Raw genomic sequence first — 17,790 nt, 5'->3', positions numbered from 1 at the left:
TGGCAGGGATTTCAGGGCTGTGAAATCTCGCCTGGCACAAAATGAGCTTTAGTGGCCGCGCTGGTGATGTGTTAATTCGCTTTTAATAGAGTCCTCTGGAAAAAAATCGTAATAATTCCTGATGGAACTGTTGACCCCGCTGGGGGTTTGATTATTCCTGAGCGCTGGAACACCCCCGGATTGTTACAGCAACCTCCCAGGCTGTACTGTAATCGGCTCCTGTAAGGAAGACGGCGCGGAGACAGGAGAGTCATTGTTTGAAAGTCCACAGCTAAAAAAAACCCTAAAAAAAAGCCCTAAAAACCCCTCCTGAGCCCGAGTTATCCGCAGTATGAACCGCCCCGAGTCTCGGCTTACACCGGGCCGTCCGTGACCCCGGGCTGAGCTCAGCCAAGGGGGAGTTTCCAAGCACGGCGATTTGTATTTTCCTCCTCCCTGCTCCGCATCAAACGAAACTTCAGGAGCACAAGAAGAACCAGATGGGGTTTGGGTTTGGTTTTTTTTTTTTTTTTTGGCAGTCGAGCCGTGTCTGAGAGGAGCGCCCAGACACAAAGTGGGAATGGTTTTGGTTTTTGGTTTTTTTTCCTCTTTTGAGAGAGGGAAATTTGCTTTTTGCTGAGCTGAATTCAGGAATCGCCGCTGCCAGCCCTGGGGCACGTGTCACTTCACGGATGTGCTGGGGAGGCATTCCCGCATTCCCCTGTCGCTGGATCTCCGCAGAGCCGCGCCTCTGACCCTTCCCCGGTGACCTGGTGGAGCCTCCCCACGGCTTGAGGTGTCTTGCTTTCCCTTTGCAGTGTCACATCTCGCTTTTCCAGGCTATTTTTAGCCCTGGCCTTGCCAGAGCCGTGGGTGGCTTCATGTCTGCATCAGTCCTGCACTTCCTTAAGCCTCTCTTGGCCCTCGAATCCATCCCTTTATTTGTCCTCCTGCCCTGACAGATGATTTTCCAGAAGTAAACACGCCTCCCTTTTCTTGCACTCAGAAACATCTGCCATTAATTAAACCTTCCTCCTTGTCTTTGAGCCTGGCCTGTCTCTCCAACCTTTTCCTGCCTGTCCCTGCCTTGAGCTCGGTGAAGAAGTTCCCGATGTCCCACCTGGAGTTTTGGTGTCCCAGCTGAGGATCGAGGACACTTTTAGAGCTTTTCCCATCCTTACGGTGCCTTCCTGACTCTGCCTTTCCCCAAACGTTCCTAGCGCGGCTCTGTGCCGTGCCAGGAGCTCTTTTTTCTCCCTGCACGGCTCATAAATTTGTTCCTTTTCATGTTCCAACCCCCCCCGCCCTGCAAGTTTGAAGGCTGAGCTCAGGGTGAGCTGAGCTCAGGGTGAGCTCACCTCCTCCTCCTCCTCCTCCTCCTCCTCCTCCTCCTCCTCCTCCTGTATTGCCCAACACCCCGTGTGGGCAGGGCCGCTGCTGGGGTCGGGTTGCTGAAATCAGATCTTACACACACACGGAGCTTTTATGCTCCTTCACGCCTGGAATCCAGCTCTGGCTGTTCCTATTCCCCTTTTTCCTTGATTTTTTTTTTTTTTTTTAACTTTTGTTTTCAACATTTGTCACTTCTGAGCTGGGCTGGGAGTGGAAACGGCGCCAGGGCTCGTCCTCAGCGGCCCCCACAGCCCTTTGAAAGAGCAAAAACTCAACACTAATTAACCGGTTTTAACTGAGATCGCCCCAAACCGGGGCTGCTTTAGCTTCCCTGTCCTGATGTGAGCTTGGTGCTGAGCAGCCTCATGAGGCTGAGTCACGAGACTCAGATGTTTGGGAGCACCAGGACAATCCTGGAGCCTTTTCCGAGCCTTCACTCAGAGTTATCTCATGCCAGCTCTCCCCTGTGCACACCTTCTCCTGCCCAGCCCTCGCCACACGATATTTTTTTGCTGTCAAACATGTCGAGTTGCCCACGGAATTCCCAAAGCTGCCGCAGCAGGAGCTTTCCTGGGGCGTTTCCTTTGGGTGGGGACGGGCTTGAGCTCCTGGTGGAGAGAAAAAAAAAAAGCAGAAGCTCCCAAGTTTCGAATCTAAACCACGTGTCAGAAAAAAAAAAAAAAAAAAAAAAAAGGGAAAAAAAAATTATCACACGGTGATCGCAGGGGGTGGGGGAGGAGGAAGCTTTGCGAAGTGAAGGATTTCAGCTTGTCCCTCGCAGGAATGTTGAGCTTGTGGTTGTTCGAGGCTGTGCTGGGCCCCCGCTGCTCCGCTCTCCGAAATAAAACGGAAAGAACGCATTCTTTCTCCGGAGGAAAAGATGAGAAGATGGAGGAGCAGATCCCAGCTCCGTCTTTAGCTGCCGCAGAGCGTCAGGGAACACTTTAATCTATTTCTGTTCAAAGCATGACAGTCCCTGCTGGAGCCCTAGTTTGAATTCTCGCTGATGTTCTCTCACCTCTTTTAACTCTGGGCATAACAAAAACAACCCCTCTGCAGTTTAATCGCAGCCTTAAAGTTCAGACAAATATTTATAGCCTGGAAAGACGAATGGCTGCTCCCAAACGCTTCTCCTCGCCCTGTTTGCCACTCCTTCCGTGGGTTTTGTGCTTTTGGAACCCGCCTGAGAAGTTTCCCCGCGGGAGGCACAGCCGGGACAGTTTGTTCTCGTCTCCCTTCGCAGGAGCCAAGCACGAAGCGGGTCCGGCCTTTAGCACGAGTCACCTCCCTGGCAAACCTCATCTCGCCTGTCAGAAATGGGGCGGTCCGGCGCTTTGGGCAGACAATCCAGGTAAAAACAGCAGGCCGGCCTGGAGGTTCGGGCAAAAAACCGGCTCCCCCTGGGATTTGGAGAGTCTCAGTGACCTTTCTTGGGGGTGAGGAGTGCAGCCTCCCTCGGGAGTGCTGTGTAAACACAAACCAAACCTGAGCGCTGCAGATCAAGAGCTGATAGACGTTTGCCCCACGTGTGCTGCAGCGTGAGGGCAGCTGGCCCTGCTGGCCCGGCAGAGTCGTCCCAGGAGCTCTGTGCTCACACCTGCGGATAACAGCAGCCGGCTGGCTTTTAGGAGCCCTGCAAAACACCAGGGCAAAGGTCAGGTGGCTTCTGATTCACCTCTTCGTGGGGAGGGTTACGATCCTCCTTTATTTACTTCCTCCTGCCTTGGAAATAAACTCGAGCTCTGCTTTCCCGTCTTCCTCCCCAGTGGATCAGTGCAGGGAGAGGGCCATGGAAAACCCTGCCAAGCTCTGGCCTTTCGCAGCAGCTTGGTTAAAGCCTTCCTTTATCTGAGGAAAAGTCTCTGGGTGTGTTTTCCTGCCCTGGACAAGGAGGGTGAAGGATTGGGAGTGGGGATGGAGAATACTCCTTGTGCTTCTGAAATGTTGGCTCTCCACGTTTGTTTTTAATATTTTATTATTCTTCTTTTAATCCCTGCAGTCGTTCACCCTCCGCAGCGACAGCAAATCCCCTGGCTGTTCCCAGAAGTCCTGCAGCAGATCCGCTGCTCCTACTCCCCCAAAGAGAAGGAACAGTGTCCTTTGGTCAGAAACGTTGGACACCAACACGAAGGAATCCCTGAGCACCAAAGAAATCAAACGCCAGGAGGTAACCGCCCCTGGAAAACGGGATTGGGAACAGCAGCCCTTTTGTCCCTTCCCTCGCTGGGGAGGGAGTAACAACCTTTACAGGGGGGAGCCGCATCTTCCTGTGCACCTAAACCCGAGATTTATGTCTGCATCAGCCCTGGGGAAAGGTGGATTCCGCTCTGGAATTCATCTCCCCGGCGTGACCCTCGGGAGACGCCAAACTTCTCCGCGGCATTCCCGCGATCCCGGCCCCGCTGGCTGCTCCGCAGCTGCCCCAGCCTCAGGGTCCTCCCAGAGCCAGCTGTCTTTTCTCCTAAAGCTGCTGACAATTGGTGGGAGGCCAAGCAGCAAAGCCTTGGCTGTCCTTTTTTTCCTGGAGTTCTTGGACGATTCTTGTGGAGACGGCGGCGCGGGAGCCGCCGGAAGCTGCCCCGGGCTGTGACCTCTGCGGTTTCGGGGGGTTTTGTGTTTGCAGCCTGGCCTGCCTGCAGGCAGTGATTTAAAAGGCTCTGATATTTGATTTGGCTCGTGCAGGGGCCAGCGGGGCTGTCACAGAGCTGCTTTCTCAGGGCTGGGAGAGCAGATTTACTCAGGGTTGTCATGCCCAGGTGCCACCGAGGGGTCGGGGCGGCCAAAAGCCCGTTCAGGGCAGGCTGTACATCCCGGGAGCTGTGAGAAAATAACTCGGCATGCTTTATCCCCTCCCTCCCAGGCCATCTATGAAATGTCCAGGGGAGAGCAGGACCTCATTGAAGACCTGAAGCTAGCCAGGAAGGTGAGTGGGATTTTTTTCGTTTGTTTGTTTTTTTCCTGCAGTCAGTGACGACGTTCCAGGGAAATAACGAGGTTTGTTTTGCATCTGCAAACATGACGTGGGAGCTTTTTATCAGCCCCAGAAACCCCCGGCTGGAAAGCTGGCCCAGAAAGCTGACGTGAGCTCTGGGCTGATTGCACCTAAGCCAGCCATAAAAGGATTGTGCTGAGCTGCCTGGGGACTCCCTCGGTAGTCCAGACAGGAAAATCCTTCTCGTTGGAGCCCCCCACACTTGACACACAGGGAATCTCTGAGCATCGAATCAGTGTTGCTCTTCGTTGCCTTCACTTCTTCCACCTGATAAACCCCCTTTAGCTTAAATCATCAGCCCTGGGGCTTGCCACGTTGAAATACATTTAAATATATTTTATTTGCCAGGCCTACCACGATCCCATGCTGAAACTCTCCATCATGTCTGAGGAGGAGCTCACCCACATTTTTGGGGACTTGGATTCCTACATTCCTCTGCACGAGGGTAAGAGCAGCTGGGTGCTTTGTGCTGGCTGCGGTTTAACCTCTCCGCTTTCTCCTGTGGTGGCATTGCTGCAATTCCTCTTTTTCTCTTCCCGTGCCAGACTTGCTGGCGAGTTTGGGAGAAGCAACAAAGCCAGATGGAACGGTGGAGCAGATTGGGCCCATCCTTGTGAAGTGGGTGAGTTCGGAGCTTGGCTGAAACTGAGCTCAGAGAGAGTTTCGAGGCAGAAGCTGCAAAGCTCTGGGGCTGTTGTGGCCCTCAGTGTGCGATCGGAAGGGAAATCCTGGCAGTGCTGGAAACTTTGGGATTCTCTTGGCTGGACTGGGCCCTGATTTCAGCCCAGAGACTTGGAATGATTTGCTGGTTTGGGGTTGGAGCGTCTGTGTCTGCTGGACTCTGTCCCAGTGTGAGTCCAGGAGTGTTCTCCCTGAGAATCCCAAACACTGGGAGCTCCGTGGGCTCTGTGTGCTCATCATCCTCCTCACAAAATCCAGACACTGGGAGCTCCGTGGGCTCTGTGTGCTCATCATCCTCCTCACAAAATCCAGACACTGGGAGCTCCGTGAGCTCTGTGTGCTTATCATCCTCCTCACAAAATCCAAACGTTGGGAGCTCCATGTGCAAATCCAAACCCTGGGAGCTCCGTGTGCTCCTCCTCCTCACAAAATCCAAACCCTGGGAGCTCCATGTGCAAATCCAAACCTTGGGAGCTCCGTGTGCTCCTCCTCCTCACAAAATCCAAACCTTGGGAGCTCCATGTGCTCATCTTCCTCACAAAATCCAAACCCTGGGAGCTCCATGTGCAAATCCAAACCTTGGGAGCTCCATGTGCTCCTCCTCCTCACAAAATCCAAACCCTGGGAACTCCATGTGCTCCTCCTCCTCACAAAATCCAAACCCTGGGAGCTCCATGTGCTCCTCCTCCTCACAAAATCCAAACCCTGGGAACTCCATGTGCTCATCTTCCTCACAAAATCCAAACCTTGGGAGCTCCATGTGCTCATCTTCCTCACAAAATCCAAACCTTGGGAGCTCCATGTGCTCCTCCTCCTCACAAAATCCAAACCCTGGGAGCTCCATGTGCAAATCCAAACCTTGGGAGCTCCGTGTGCTCCTCCTCCTCACAAAATCCAAACCTTGGGAGCTCCGTGGGCTCCTCCTCCTCACAAAATCCAGGCACTGGGAGCTCCATGTGCTCCTCCTCCTCACAAAATCCAAACCCTGGGAGCTCCATGTGCTCCTCCTCCTCACAAGATCCTCCCTGACCTTTTTTTTGGGAAAAACCCCCCAGCCAGGGCTGTAGAACCCCACGAGTTCTCCGTGTCAGTGCCACCTGCTCTTCGCACAGAGAACCTGACTCCCCAATCTGCTCTGTTCCCTGCAGTTACCCCAGCTCCACGCCTACAAAGGCTACTGCAGCAACCAGCTGGCAGCCAAAGCCCTCCTGGACCAGAAGAAGCAGGACAGGAGGGTGCAGGATTTCCTGCAGCGCTGCCTGGAGTCTCCCTTCAGCCGCAAGCTGGACCTCTGGAGCTTCCTGGACATCCCCCGCAGCCGCCTGGTCAAATACCCCCTGCTCCTCAAGGAGATCCTCAGGCACACCCCCAAGGACCACCCCGACCTCCACATCCTGGAGGAAGCTGTGAGTAATCCTGGTTGGTTTGTTCTCCCTCAGGATGGGATCTGGGAGCTCCAGAAATCTTCCTTGGAAACCCTCAGCAGTTCCCAGGTCGAGGGGCACAAAGCTGGGACGGGGGAAGTGAGGGGAAAACTCCATCCTTTTGCTTATTCTGGCCTAAAAATGCGATCTGGGAGCTTTAAAAGTCTTCCTTTAAAACCCTCAGCAGTTCCCAGCGGGGTTTTCTTGAGGGACACAAGGCTGTGAGAAAGGGAGGGGAAAACTCCATCCTTGGGAGTTGTGAAGGAGCAGCAAGCAGAGGTCACTCCCGCAGGGGAGGCAGTGAATCCCTCCTCACCATCCGTTTGGGATTTTAGATATCCATCATCCAGGGAGTCCTCTCTGACATCAACCTGAAGAAGGGCGAGTCCGAGTGCCAGTATTACATCGACAAGCTGGAATACCTGGATGAGAAGCAGAAGGATCCAAGGATTGAAGGCAGCAAAGCTTTACTGTGCCACGGGGAGCTGAAGAATAAAAACGGACACGTAAGTCCCTGGTTTTTTAACGAGTTAACTCTCAAACCTTCCCTCAGGGCTGGTGTAAATCCAGAGCAGGACTGGGAGCCTCCCACCCTTAGGGATAGTTTGGATATTGGATAGAAAAAAAAACAGAGGACAATCCCTTCTTGGCCGCCTCATTTCGGGCAGTGAGGGAAAGTTTCCTGCTGACCGCTGCACAGTCAGCTGGGGGAAGCTGGAAAATCCTTAGCACGGGATCCTCGCAGGGAGTGCTCTCCATCCCGAGGGATTTCCCGCCACCGTTGACTTCCGGGTGCTCTGACATTCCCCAGCAGGAGCCCTGGCTGCTCCAAACAAAAGGGTTCCTGCAAAAAGCCTCTTTGGAGTTTATCTCCCACCCGCTGCCCTCCAGGCTTCCAACCTCAAATCTTCCCATGTTTTCCTTGGCGATTTGGGGTTGGTTTGGTTTCTTTGTTTAATTGGCTGTTTTACTCCTGCACACGAGGCTGGAAAGATAAGGCCTCCTAATCATCCTCTCCCTGGCATCTGGGAATCATCATTCCCTTTTCTGGGCAATCAATAAAATAATCAAGCCGCTGATGTAACCCTGCCGCGTGTGCCACACCTCGGCGTTGGCACAGGAGACCGAAAACCATCCTGGGTGAAACTGCCAGATAAAGGTGGCCTTGAGCCCCACAGCATGTGTGAGCTCACGGGGCGAACGTTGGAATGTTTTCCCTTCCAGAAGCTCTACGTGTTCCTGTTCCAAGAGATCCTGGTGCTGACGCGGCCCGTGACCCGCAACGAGCGCCAGGCGTTCCAGGTGTACCGCCAGCCCATCCCCGTGCAGGAGCTGCTCCTGGAGGACCTCCAGGACGGAGATGTCAAAATGGGAGGCTCCTTCCGAGGGGCTTTTGGGAATTCTGATAAAGGTACGGGCCCACTCTGTGCTGGGTGGGGTCAGCAGGGGACGCGGAAGAGCCGCACTCACTGTCCAGTTGTGCCGGCAGAAAGGAGGTTTGTTTCGGGATCTCGACTTAGGTAGTCTTTGGAATTTGGTCAGGGATTGGGGCACGAGGTTAACACCTCTCTGACCCCGCTGGACGAGCCAGAAGTCCATCCATTTGTCCTTCCCCCTGGAAAGGAGTGTGTTGTTTAGCAAGCATCACTCTTTGTGAGCAAGCTCCGGTGCAGAGTGTAAGTGAGAAGGCTGAGAAATCAGGAGGACAGGCTGTGAATTCACAGCTGGGTTAGAAAACATCCTTTTGTCTCCCGTTTTACACCACAGCAACGCAACCTCCCAACTTGAGAGGGCTGGAAACAGCTCCTTGATTTTTGGGATGTGTCTGCCTTCTTTTTATCCTACACAGACCAATCGGATGGGTGAAAAAAAAGGCAAAACCTCTTCAGTGACACTGGTCAGACCAGAGGGACATCAAAGGAAAAGGATGATTTTTCCCCCTAGGAAAAGGAATGAATAACTTAGGTGCAGTTTACAAAAACACTTCTCCTGCTTACAGAAGATTCCCTGGGGAAAGAATTTCCGAAAACCAAAACCCCTCAGGCACAGAACCAGGGCTGCGGTCTCCCTGTTAGAGGACACGGGAGAGCTGCGCTCACCCGTCGAGCTGAGAAGTGAGAAAGAGGAAGTTGACGATGATGAGGGGTTTTTATAGGATTGGGAGACGAGAGTGACACCTCTCTGACCCCAGTGGTCGACTGAGAAGTCCGTCAGTTTGTCCTTCCCCCCGGGAGGAACGCGTTGTTTACAAAATCCCGGTCTCGGATGAGAAAACTCCGGTAGAAAACACGAGAAACATCAAAGAGCTAAAAAAAAAAGTCAGAACAGCGCTGCTGGAAACCCGTGACGGAACCTAAAATCAGCTCCTAACTGCTGTGCTTTTTTTCTCTGCAGCCAAAAACATCTTCCGTGTCCGTTTCCAAGAGCCGGGCCCGGGCCAGGCGCACACGCTGCAGGCCAACGACGTCTTCCACAAGCAGCAGTGGGTGAACTGCATCCGCACGGCCATCGCCCCCTTCCAGAGGAACATTCCCCCATCCCAGCTCCAGGAGCTGCCGGAGCTGAGCGAGGAGTCCGAGGAGAACAACCCCAACGTCCCGGCCCGGAGCCGCCAGCCGGGAATATCCCACATGGAGCTGGATGAGAGCTCGGCCGAGTGCGGCTCCGTCCTGGACTCGGGGGAAGCCAAAGGGGTCAAATCCCACAGAACCTCATCGTCTGGGCGCAGGAAATCCAGGGAGAAGCAGCTCAGCGGGAAGAGGAAAGAAACGTTGGTGTAAGGAAACAAAAAAGGAGCCCCCCCGGTGTGTGTGCCCCCTCTGGGGGGGGTGGGGGAGGGGAAAACTGTTAATTTATAAATAATTCCGTGGACATTTTTTTTGTACCGGGAGCGCCTTGGGAGCCGCTCTCCGCATCCGATCTGGGTTTGTGTTGGAATGGCAGCTACTGGTGTGCGGTTACTGTTGAGCTGGGGTCTGGTTTTGCACTTGGAATCCCTGAGGGAGTTCACAAAACTAAAAAAAAACAAAAAAAAAAAAACCTCTCGTGGCAGAGCAAATTTGGGTTTCGGGAAGTTTCCCACAGCCCCGTGGTAGAGGATGGAAAACGAAGTGGGATTTCGGGCAGCAGCAGCGGCGGTTTTGATCAACACTGCAAAAGCCCTTTAAAGGATTCGACACCTGAAGTCGCTCTGGTGCGTGGTCACGGCAATTCCTGCAAATTTGCATGTTCCTAAAGGAAAAACCCTAAAAAAAAACCCCAGAGAACCAGACCCCGAGCTCAACAGGTTCTCAGTTCACCTACTGGAATCTTTGATCGCTCGGTGTCCTTTGTACATTCCTCTGTCTCACTCTTGTATCCTGCCGGCTATTTAATTTTGTTATTCGTTCTTGTTCCCACTTTGAGGGTTGGGATTTTGGGTTGGGTGTTTTTTTTTGTTGTTGTTTTCTTTGATCAGTCGGGGGTTTTTTTATTTTTGTATTTTTGTCGCTCAGACTTGGCATTTCCTTTCCAGTACTTGATCCTTCGTGCTCCGAGGGGTGATGTCCCAAACTGTCCCTCGCATCCCTCAGGAGCAAATCCACGGGCTGGGAGGAGACACTGCTGAAAGAGAACTGCTTTACTCCAGGGTGTAGGAAGGTCGTAGGCACGTCGTAGAAGGGTTTTTGGGGAGCAGTGAGTAGAGGGGGTAGCAGGGAGAGGAGGTAGATTCCGTGTTTTTTGTTGCCTTTTGGAAATGAAACTCTTGGATTTGGAGGCAACGCCAGGGGTTCTTGCATGTGGTAGGAAGGGAGAGGAGAGGAAGAGCTGGAGGTGTGAGGAGAGGGGAAGGGAGTGGTTGGAAATACTCAGGGCGGCGGCACTGCCGGAGCTCCGGAGATCCAGGGAGAGAGCCAGGGAGAGAGCCAGGGAGAGATCCAGCTCGGGAATGGCGCTGCAGGGCGTTGTGGGTGACAAAGTGGGGACAGCTCTGACAACAGCGGGGTGTCCCCGAAATCCGGGATTGGGGAGAGGGATCCTGAAATCCGGGATTGGGGAGTGGGATCCTGAAATCCGGGATTGGGGAGTGGGATCCTGAAATCCCTGCAGTCCAGGACTGGGGAGAGGGATCCTGAAATCCGGGATTGGGGAGAGGGATCCTGAAATCCAGGATTGGGGAGTGGGATCCTGAAATCCAGGACTGGGGAGAGGGATCCTGAAATCCCTGAAATCCAGGACTGGGGAGAGGGATCCTGAAATCCCTGCAGTCCAGGATTGGGGAGTGGGATCCTGTAATCCAGGACTGGGGAGAGGGATCCTGAAATCCCTGCAATCCAGGATTGGGGAGTGGGATCCTGTAATCCAGGACTGGGGAGAGGGATCCTGAAATCCAGGATTGGGGAGAGGGATCCTGCAATCCAGGATTGGGGAGAGGGATCCTGAAATTCCTGTAATCCAGGATTGGGGAGTGGGATCCTGAAATCCCTGCAATCCAGGATTGGGGAGTGGGATCCTGCAGTCCCTGTCACCTGAAATCCGGGCTTGGGGAGCCGTGTCCTGCAGTCCCTGTGTTCTACAATGCAGGATTGAGGAGCCAAGTCCCCAAAGTCGAGGCTTGGGGAGCGGCGACGGCGCGTCCAGGGCTCGTCCCCGCGTGTCCCCGGCGTGGCGGGGAGCTCTGGGGCCGGGCGGTGCGCGCACACGCACACGCACACACACGCACCGTGCGGTTCTCTGTAAATGCTGTACAGTTTCCAGTGCCAAGTTCCATTAAATTCCTGACGGCCTCTCGCCCGCCTCCGCCGAGTCCTGCCTGGGAGGGCGGATGTGTCTGGGTGAAGAGCGCGCCGAGCTCAGGCTCCAGGGGGAACGCCCGTCCTCCTGCTGTGATCCCGCAGGGCCCAGCTCCATGTCCTGTTATTCCATGTCCTGGCATTTCCCAGCTCCCTGTGCTGTTATTCCATGTCCTGGCATTTCCCAGCTCCCTGTGCTGTTATTCCATGTCCTGGCATTTCCCAGCTCCCTGTGCTGTTATTCCATGTCCTGGAATTTCCCAGCTCCCTGTGCTGTTATTCCATGTCCTGGCATTTCCCAGCTCCCTGTGCTGTTATTCCATGTCCTGACGTTTCCCAGCTCCCTGTGCTGTTGTTCCATGTCCTGGCATTTCCCAGCTCCCTGTGCTGTTATTCCATGTCCTGGCATTTCCCAGCTCCCTGTGCTGTTATTCCATGTCCTGGAATTTCCCAGCTCCCTGTGCTGTTATTCCATGTCCTGGCATTTCCCAGCTCCCTGTGCTGTTATTCCATGTCCTGGCATTTCCCAGCTCCCTGTGCTGTTATTCCATGTCCTGGCAGTTCCCAGCTCCCTGTGCTGTTATTCCATGTCCTGGCATTTCCCAGCTCCCTGTGCTGTTATTCCATGTCCTGGCAGTTCCCAGCTCCCTGTGCTGTTATTCCATGTCCTGACGTTTCCCAGCTCCCTGTGCTGTTATTCCATGTCCTGGCATTTCCCAGCTCCCTGTGCTGTTATTCCATGGCCTGGAATTTCCCAGCTCCCTGTGCTGTTATTCCATGTCGTGGCAGTTCCCAGCTCCCTGTGCTGTTATTCCATGTCCTGGAATTTCCCAGCTCCCTGTGCTGTTATTCCATGTCCTGGAATTTCCCAGCTCCCTGTGCTGTTCCTCCACTGCCGCGGAGTTGATGGACTCTCCTTCGTTTCTTGGGAAAATGGAGCCGTGGGATTCTCCTCCCCCACAGAGAAGGAGAATCCCCGTTTATGAAATCCTTGGGAAGGGGGAATCCTGCTGGGCCGATCCCGAGGAATCCTCCAGGGAGTTTTACCAGGACAAACCCATCCAGTCTTCCCGGTTTTCCCAAAACCCTCCAGCCTGGCCTTGTAGGGGGCGTTGGGGCACGGCTGCGGCTCCGGGAGAGCGATCCCGGCTCCAGCAGCTCCGTGTTTAGGGACAGGATTTCCAGCTGAGCTCTGACCTCTGGAGCTGCCGAGATCCAGAGGGAATCCAGCCCTTCCCCGGCCGGGAGAAGCTGGAAAAACTCCTGCCCCTCCCCCCCAGCCAGGCTGGAACCTTGTGGCTCCTCATCCTGCGGCCCAAGATCCTGAATTCCCTTTAAATGATCCCCCAGAGCTCCTGCTGGTTCCTCTCCCCGCTCCGTGGCCGGAATTCCACGGGATCCCGACCACCAAGACCCCTCCGCATCCCGCGGGTGTGGAACCTCGGGATAAGATTCCCAAGGGCCCAGGGACATCCCGGTGCCGGGAAAGGGACGCTGGGGACATGCCCGTGGATGCGGCACCTCCGCCCTGGGTAAGCAAATCCTCGGATCCGTGTTTGCCTTGGGATCCACCCAGCGCCGGAGAGGAGCCAACACCTCCAGGGCTTCCAGGAGGGACCTTCCCGGAGCTGGGATCGCTCCAAGAATTCCCGACGTCCCCATTCCAGCCTCTTCTCCGCGGGGACATCAGGGTCCCTTTGCTCCGGCTTTAGGAGCTGCCCTTCATTTCGCCCTTGGATTTGGGAATCTCCTTGGAAGCAAAGCCTAAACCGAATCCCAAATTTCACCCCGCCACCCCCGTCACGGATCAATCCTGAGCCCAGCCTCGCCGAAATCCCGTTTTCCACACTAAACTCAGCGCGGGATTTGTGGAGCTCGTGCAGGGGCCCCTCGGAGCTTTCCCTGTCGGAGCCGTTTCCTTCTCCACCTCCCGGCTTTTCTCCTTTTTCCATGAATTCATCCCCCTGCCGCCCCCCTGCCCCGTCTGCAGCTGCGAACCCAGACACATCTGTGCACATCTGGGCCGCCTCCTGGGGAGAATCCCAACTGGAAGCTTTTCACCTCCTGGATTGCGGGAATTTTTCCCCCCCCCCGCCCCTTTTCCTTGGATTAGGCCCCTCGAAAGCCAGACGCTGAGCCTGGAAAAACTCCGTGCGAGGTTTTAACGGGGCCCCCCCCTCCCCTGGTCAAAGCGCCGGCTTTCCCAGCTCCAGGTGGAGACATCCCGGGAAATTCAGCTGCCAAAAACCCGGCGGCAGCCGCCGGCGCCGGCTCCCCGTCCCACCGCGGTGGTCTCCCCTGCCCCGCCCCGGGGGCTGTCAATGGGATCAGGCCGTAAATCCTGGGATTTTATGGGCCAGCGGGGAGTTTTACGGGAATAATTGTCCTGAGGAACGAGGCGCAGTTTAGCCCGGACGAAATCAGGGGGCTGGCTTTGAACTTATCCTGGGAATTGATGGCGGGGAGGGGATTGGGATCCGTGGGATGGGATCTATGGGACGGGCTGGGATGGGATCCGTGGGATGGGATCTGTGGGATGGGACTCATGGGATGGGATTCATGGGATGGGATGTGAGGTGGTGAGTGCCGGTAATGAGTCACAGGGATGTAAAGGAATGGGGTGGGATGGGAGGTGATGGGTGCTGGTCATGGGAATGGCATGGCATGGGATGGGATGGGATGGGATGGAATGGGATGGGATGGGATGGGATGGGAGGTGATGGGTGCTGGTCATGGGAATGACATGGGATGGGATGGGATGGGATGGGATGGGATGGAATGGGATGGAATGGGATGGGAGGTGATGGGTGCTGGTCATGGGAATGGCATGGCATGGGATGGGATGGGATGGGATGAGAGGTGATGGGTGCTGGTCATGGGAATAGCATGGGAATGGGATGGCATGGGATGGAATGGGATGGAATGGGATGGGATGGGATGGGAGGGGATGGGTGCTGGTCATGGGAATGGCATGGGAATGGGATGGGAGGTGATGGGTGTTGGTCACGGACAGGTCATGGGGAGATGATGGGTGCTGGTCACGGGGATGCGATCCATGGGATGGGATCCGTGGGATAGAAGATGATGGATGCTGGCAGTGGGTGCTGGTCACGGGGATGGGATCTGTGGGATGGGTCGGATGCCAGCAATGGGAATTTCATGGGAAGGAAGCAGCAGATTCCAGCTTTGCTCCGCCCCCCGGACCCCACAACCCCTCCAGGTGACTCAGGGCCCCCCAGTCCCCCCGATCTGAGCTCCAGCCCCTCTCCCGCCGTTGGAACCAACACCTGAACCCTCCCGGGCCTCCAAACCCCCGGTGCTGTGTCGGGATTTGCTCCTCCCGGGCGGCTCCGGGCCAGCTCCACCTCTGGGCTCTTCCCAGCGGTTTGGATTGGATCTAAACCTGGAGCGGAGGAGGCAGCGTGGGCGAGCAGACGGCTCGTCGGGGAGCAGCTCTTGCGCAAGAGCAGCTGCCGGGGCCTCTCCTCCCCAAAACCTCTCACCAGACAGGTTCCCAGCGCGGCGCCCGCAATTCCTCCCGGGAATCGCAGCCTTCCGCATGCCCCGAGCTGCTTCCACGGGGTTTTTATCCCGAGTGTCCCGTGGGCTGGGGTTTGGTCTGTGCCCTTCCCTCCAAACCCCACAGCTCCGGTTCCTCCTCGCTGGGTTAAACTGGGATCAAGTGGTGCCGATTTCCCGCGGCCCAGGAAGTCAAATTGTCCTCTGGGGTGGAAGGTCCTGGTGCTGCGGCTCCGTGAGCCGGCCGGGGAAGGTCGCTGGGCTGCTGTGGGCAAAGAGGGAGGGAGGGAGGGAGGGAGGGATAATGGATGGATGGATGGGATCCATGGATGGATGATGGAGGGATGGGATCCACGGATCCATGGATGGATGGATGGATGGATGGATGGGATCCATGGATCCATGGATGGATGGATGGGATCCACAGATCCATGGATGGATGGATGGATGGATGGGATCCACGGATCCATGGATGGATGGATGAATGGATGGATGGGATCCATGGATGGATGATGGATGGATGGGATCCACAGATCCATGGATGGATGGATGGATGAATGGATGGATGGGATCCATGGATGGATGATGGAGGGATGGGATCCACGGATCCATGGATGGATGGATGAATGGATGGATGGGATCCATGGATGGATGGTGGAGGGATGGATAAAGGCGTGGATGGTGGGATGGATTTGATCCATGGATCAAATGGATGAATGGATGAATGGAATCCGTGGATGAATGGATGGGATCCATGGATGGGTGGATGGATGATGGGATGGATTGGATCCATGGATGGATGGATGGATGGATGGATGGATAAAGGCATGGATGGTGGGATGGGTGGGATCCATGGATGGATGGGTGGGATCCATGGGTGGATGGATTGGATCCATGGATGGATGGATGGGATCCATGGATGGATGGATGGGATCCATGGGTGGATGGGTGGGATCCATGGATGGATGGGTGGGATCCATGGGTGGATGGGTGGGATCCATGGACGGATGGGTGGGATCCATGGGTGGATGGGTGGGATCCATGGGTGGATGGATGGGATCCATGGATGGATGGGTGGGATCCATGGGTGTATGGGTGGGATCCATGGGTGGATGGATTGGATCCATGGACGGATGGGTGGGATCCATGGGTGGATGGAGAACCAAGCACCGCCTCCTTTGTCACTGTGCCCTCCTTTCCTGGCCGAGGAGCAGACGAGCAAACGCAGCCTTACAGCGGGGCGAAGGCTCCGCTGGCCCCGGGGTAACGGGGCCGGACCCCACGGCCCTGCGCTGCTCCAGCCCCGCGTCACCACCCCGCATCCAGCCCTGGCAGCGGCTCAGGGCCCCGGCGGCTCCCGGCAGGAGCAGCAGCTCCGGCCGGGCAGGCGGGATCTGCCGGGACCTGCACCGGGGGCTCCTCCCTCGGCGCCTTTGATGTTCCGCCAGCACCTCCTGGGGCTGGGGAGACTCTGGGGGGCGGCCCCTCCGACTCCTTTGTGCATTCCCAAAACAACCCAAAACCCGGGAAAAAAACCAAAAAAAAAACCAACCAAAAAACCACACCTCGTGTGTCACCGCCGCCGCCTCGCCCCGAAACCACGGAGCCGCAGCCCCAATCCCTTAATTCGGGCTCGGCTGGGACGTGGCCCCCACGAAACACCACCGCGGGAGCAACGGGACCGGAGCCAGGGGTGTCCCAAAGCGGGCGGGGTTGGCCCGCTCTTCCTCCCCATCTCCCAAAAGTTCCGCGTCCATCCCCATTCCTGCCTCCTCCTCCTCCTGCTGCTCCCAGGAGAGGCTGAGGCAGAGGGAGGAGGTTCCATCTCCTCCTCGGCGTGCCGGGGCAGAGCCGGGAGCGGCGCCACCGCCACCGCCATGGCCGAGCGGCTGTCGGAGGAGAAAATCGCCGAGTTCAAGGAAGCCTTCTCCCTCTTCGACCGCGACGGCGACGGCTGCATCACCACGCGGGAGCTGGGCACCGTCATGCGCTCGCTGGGCCAGAACCCCACCGAGGCCGAGCTGCAGGGCATGGTGGGCGAGGTGGACGCCGACGGCAGCGGCACCATCGACTTCCCCGAGTTCCTGTCGCTGATGGCCAGGAAGATGAGGGACACGGACGGCGAGGAGGAGATCCGGGAAGCGTTCCGCGTGTTCGACAAGGACGGGAACGGCTACATCAGCGCGGCGGAGCTGCGGCACGTCATGACCAACCTGGGCGAGAAGCTGACGGACGACGAGGTGGACGAGATGATCAAGGAGGCCGACTGCAACAACGACGGGCAGGTCAACTACGAGGAGTTCGTGAGGATGATGACGGAGAAGTGACGGCCGGCCCCGAGGGTAAATCCCCTTGGCGTGGAGAAATCCCCAAATCCCCCCCCAAAATCCCCCAATTTTGGTTTTCCCCCATCCCACCCTCCTCGTGTTGGTGGTTGGAAAAAATCCATGTTTGCGATCCCTTTTTTTTTTTCCCGCCTTTTTTCTTAATTTTTCCGTTTGTTTGGTTTGGTTTTGGTTTTTTTTTTTTCCGTAGGGAACAGAGACGTCGGTGGTTCTCCCCCAGCCCCTCCATCCCCTCCCACCTTCTCCAGGCTGGGAAGAAAACAAAAAAAAAAAGAAAATTTCCTCTTTCTGTCCCAACCGGAGCGTCACCAAGCGTCGCCTGCACCGGGCGCGGGATGCGGATGGATTCGGGGTCCCCCCACGGGATGGCCGGTGTCTGTTCCAGAATATTCCCTGAGCCCAATAAAGAACCTCCCCCCACGTCCTGGTGGCTGCTTCCTTCGCCTTCTCCTCGGCATCCCTGCTAGGAAACGTTCCCTCCGCTCGTCCTGGCCAGGCTCAGGCCTCATCGCCGTCCTCTTCCCATCCCTTTTCCCACCACGATGCTGGAGGCCGGGATGTGGCCGCGCCCATCCCGGCTCTCGTCACGTTTGGGATCTGCCTCCAGCCCCGGGATCTCAGGGATCCTTTTCCCCCCTTCCCAAGCTAAGAAAATCTGGATTTATCCCTAATCCCCAAAGGATTCA

At 56.1% G+C, this 17,790-nt stretch overlaps 2 protein-coding genes across 3 annotated transcripts in view; both read left to right on the top strand.

The window, feature by feature from the left end:
• The window catches only part of NET1 (neuroepithelial cell transforming 1), a 46,185-nt gene extending 36,215 nt beyond the window's left edge, over window positions 1-9,970 (top strand). For both annotated transcript variants that reach the window (XM_066182648.1, XM_066182649.1), the window contains 9 exons: window positions 2,615-2,722; window positions 3,371-3,538; window positions 4,232-4,294; window positions 4,712-4,808; window positions 4,909-4,985; window positions 6,193-6,450; window positions 6,804-6,974; window positions 7,693-7,879; window positions 8,863-9,970. In XM_066182648.1, the coding sequence (XP_066038745.1) occupies window positions 2,615-2,722; window positions 3,371-3,538; window positions 4,232-4,294; window positions 4,712-4,808; window positions 4,909-4,985; window positions 6,193-6,450; window positions 6,804-6,974; window positions 7,693-7,879; window positions 8,863-9,248 (1,515 nt within the window). In that variant the 3' untranslated portion in view covers window positions 9,249-9,970. The remainder of the gene's footprint in view (window positions 1-2,614; window positions 2,723-3,370; window positions 3,539-4,231; window positions 4,295-4,711; window positions 4,809-4,908; window positions 4,986-6,192; window positions 6,451-6,803; window positions 6,975-7,692; window positions 7,880-8,862) is intronic.
• Window positions 9,971-15,081: 5,111 nt separating this feature from the next.
• CALML3 (calmodulin like 3) lies at window positions 15,082-17,524 on the top strand. Its single transcript, XM_066182647.1, has 2 exons — window positions 15,082-17,101; window positions 17,295-17,524. Exon 1 carries the CDS (start codon window positions 15,476-15,478, stop codon window positions 17,084-17,086), a length of 1,611 nt encoding a protein of 536 aa, XP_066038744.1. The 5' UTR covers window positions 15,082-15,475; the 3' UTR covers window positions 17,087-17,101; window positions 17,295-17,524.
• The last annotated feature ends 266 nt before the right edge of the window (window positions 17,525-17,790 follow it).

The sequence above is a fragment of the Chamaea fasciata genome, unplaced genomic scaffold (genome assembly GCF_029207755.1).
Source record: "Chamaea fasciata isolate MVZ Bird 193981 ecotype frontalis unplaced genomic scaffold, bChaFas1.0.hap1 SCAF_5, whole genome shotgun sequence".
In the NCBI taxonomy this organism is placed as follows: domain Eukaryota; kingdom Metazoa; phylum Chordata; class Aves; order Passeriformes; family Sylviidae; genus Chamaea; species Chamaea fasciata.
This window is presented reverse-complemented; position numbering and strand designations above follow the sequence as displayed.

Excerpts from the sequence above, each read along its gene's own strand:
- CALML3 (XM_066182647.1), top strand. The coding sequence starts at position 15,476 with ATGGATGAATGGAATCCGTGGATGAATGGATGGGATCCATGGATGGGT.